The 2,282-nt window shown below is 32.9% G+C and overlaps 1 protein-coding gene across 1 annotated transcript; it reads left to right on the forward strand.

Annotated features, from left to right (window-relative positions):
• The first annotated feature begins 796 nt into the window (after positions 1-796).
• LOC102580148 (uncharacterized) lies at positions 797-2,282 on the forward strand. Its single transcript, XM_006342734.2, has 3 exons — positions 797-956; positions 1,051-1,126; positions 1,325-2,282. The coding sequence occupies exons 1-3, from the start codon at positions 891-893 to the stop codon at positions 2,110-2,112; spliced, it is 930 nt and encodes a 309-aa protein (XP_006342796.1). The 5' UTR covers positions 797-890; the 3' UTR covers positions 2,113-2,282.

Here is a 2,282-nt window from a genome sequence, read left to right on the forward strand (position 1 = left end):
TCTTCATTACCAAATACCATGTAAAGCATCTACAAATAAGATATTGGGTCCGTGGTAGCATGGATCGTGCCTATCTAGTATACAAATACACCCAAAAATTAATAATTTAGAGTTATTATGTTGTTTTTTTCTTTTTCTTTTTTTTCATATTTGTTGTTTTTAAGGTAGTATTATTGAATGACATAAAGTCTTTAGTTAACCTCACATAGATATATAAAACTAAAGATTAATTTTAGTTGATAAGATATTAATTATGTGTTTGCAATACAATATATTAGATATTGTTATAAAAAACCTTATTTATAATTATAACGATTTGAGTTAGTTAATTCAAAATTTTAAAATATTTTAGGTAAAAAGTTAGATAGCTTTTCTTTTTCTCTTTTTTAAAAGCATAAAATTCATCTTTAAAAATTATTAGGACCTAAAGTAAGCCACTCATATATACCTATTTTCATATTTCTTACTACTAACAAATTTCAAAAAAATTTAAATCAATATTATTATTTTTCAGATCTAATAGCGCTTTTCATGACAAGAAGGGGTCGTTCACCTGATAAATACTCTCATCATAAATAATTAGTTGAAATTGAAACCTTAGTTAATAGTTGAATGTAACACTCAAAAAAAAAAACCAAAAAGGGATAGAGAAAAAAGAAAGCAAAGGTATAAATTCTTGTATAGAAGATTAGTGCATGTAAACATAAAAGCATAGTAAGTGCAAAGTCCAGAAGCATCTTATGTCACTTTCAACTTACACTATCTGCCTTTTATACACACTGCACTGCATTCTCTCTGTGTTCAACTCTCTCTTAAATTCTCTTCCATACTACTACTACTTTCTAAAACATCAAATTAAACAATCTCTCTATTTTCTATCTTTCATTCTTATGGCATCCTCTACACCTGATCAAGAACAACAACAACCATCTCAGCTTCCTCCACTTCACTACAGGGTCATATCCTTTTAATTTATATTAATTACTCTTTTCGACTTTCCGTTTTGATATTTTTTTATACTTAATATATCTGCTTTTTATGTTTTTCCAGACATGGGTTTTGAAAGTTTCCATCCACTGTCCAGGCTGCAAGAGAAAAGTCAAGAAAGTCCTGCAAAGCATTGAAGGTTCCTTCCCTTTTCTTCCTCTCTAGTCTGCATGCAGGTTCAGTCGAACACAGTATATTAGTGTACTTGTGTTAATAAATTCATTCAACATGTATAAATAAAAATATGATCACTTAAAATTGTTATTGTAAAAATCAGAACATATGCATATCTAAATCAACTGATAATAAATTATGGGTGTTTTGTGTTTTTCTTTAGGTGTTTATACAACAGATATTGATCCACAGCAACAGAAAGTTATAGTGACTGGAAATGTTGAAGCTGAGACTTTGATAAAAAAACTGATAAGAAATGGAAGAAATGCTGAGTTATGGCCAGAGCCGAAGCCAATATTAAGAGAGAAGAAACCAAAGAAAACCGAAAACAGCGACGACGACGATGATGATCATGAAGATGATGAACATAATAATAATGAAAAACCAGCTGAACATGGTCCTCAAAGACATGGTGTGAGATTTGGCGGGGTTGAGACTTTTACGATGGATGTCAAAGAAGTAAGGCCAGATGAAAGGCCGCCGGAGAATATCGCCGTCGTTGAGAGGTTCCCGGCGCCGGAGCAAAAGGCCGCCGGAGGTGCTAAGAAAAAGAAGAAAAAGAAAAAGAAGAAGAGTACTGGGAATAACAATGCAAATCCAAATGCGAGTGCAGGGTCTAATGGTGCACCGCCAAGCAGCGAATCAGATGTTGCAAAAATGGGTCCCAATCAAATGATGGATCAAACGAATCTAGGCCATTCATTTCAGCATCCTTATCCTAACCCGTACGATCAGCATCCACATGCTAGTTATCATGTTCCTCAGCAGCATCAGAGTTATGTTGTGAGTTACAATGCGGCACATCCTATGGTAAGCAGTGCGCCGCCATATTACTATGTTCCATCGTCACCGTACATGCAGTCTGACATTTATTCAAAGCAACAATCTACACCGTTGGATTCTTTTGAGATCTTGAGTGATGAAAACCCTCATGCTTGCTATATCATGTGATCAAAGTTGATGTGGAATTTTGTATGTATATTAAGATAAAATAGTATTCGAATTTTGGCAGGAAATTAGAGTTTTAATTATGTTATAATTAGATTATGTTATTTTTGTATTTTGACTTTAGATAACTACTAAGCATATTGTAAAATGTAATGTGCTATACTTGCATACTA

The sequence above is a fragment of the Solanum tuberosum genome, unplaced genomic scaffold (assembly GCF_000226075.1).
Source record: "Solanum tuberosum cultivar DM 1-3 516 R44 unplaced genomic scaffold, SolTub_3.0 scf00035, whole genome shotgun sequence".
Taxonomy (NCBI): Eukaryota; Viridiplantae; Streptophyta; class Magnoliopsida; order Solanales; family Solanaceae; genus Solanum; species Solanum tuberosum.

Bases quoted from the DNA above. Each gene is read 5' to 3' on its own strand.
- LOC102580148 (XM_006342734.2), top strand. From the start codon at position 891: ATGGCATCCTCTACACCTGATCAAGAACAACAACAACCATCTCAGCTT. The intron at 957-1,050 runs GTCATATCCTTT...ATGTTTTTCCAG, and splicing joins TTCCTCCACTTCACTACAGG to ACATGGGTTTTGAAAGTTTC. The intron at 1,127-1,324 runs GTTCCTTCCCTT...GTTTTTCTTTAG, and splicing joins AGTCCTGCAAAGCATTGAAG to GTGTTTATACAACAGATATT.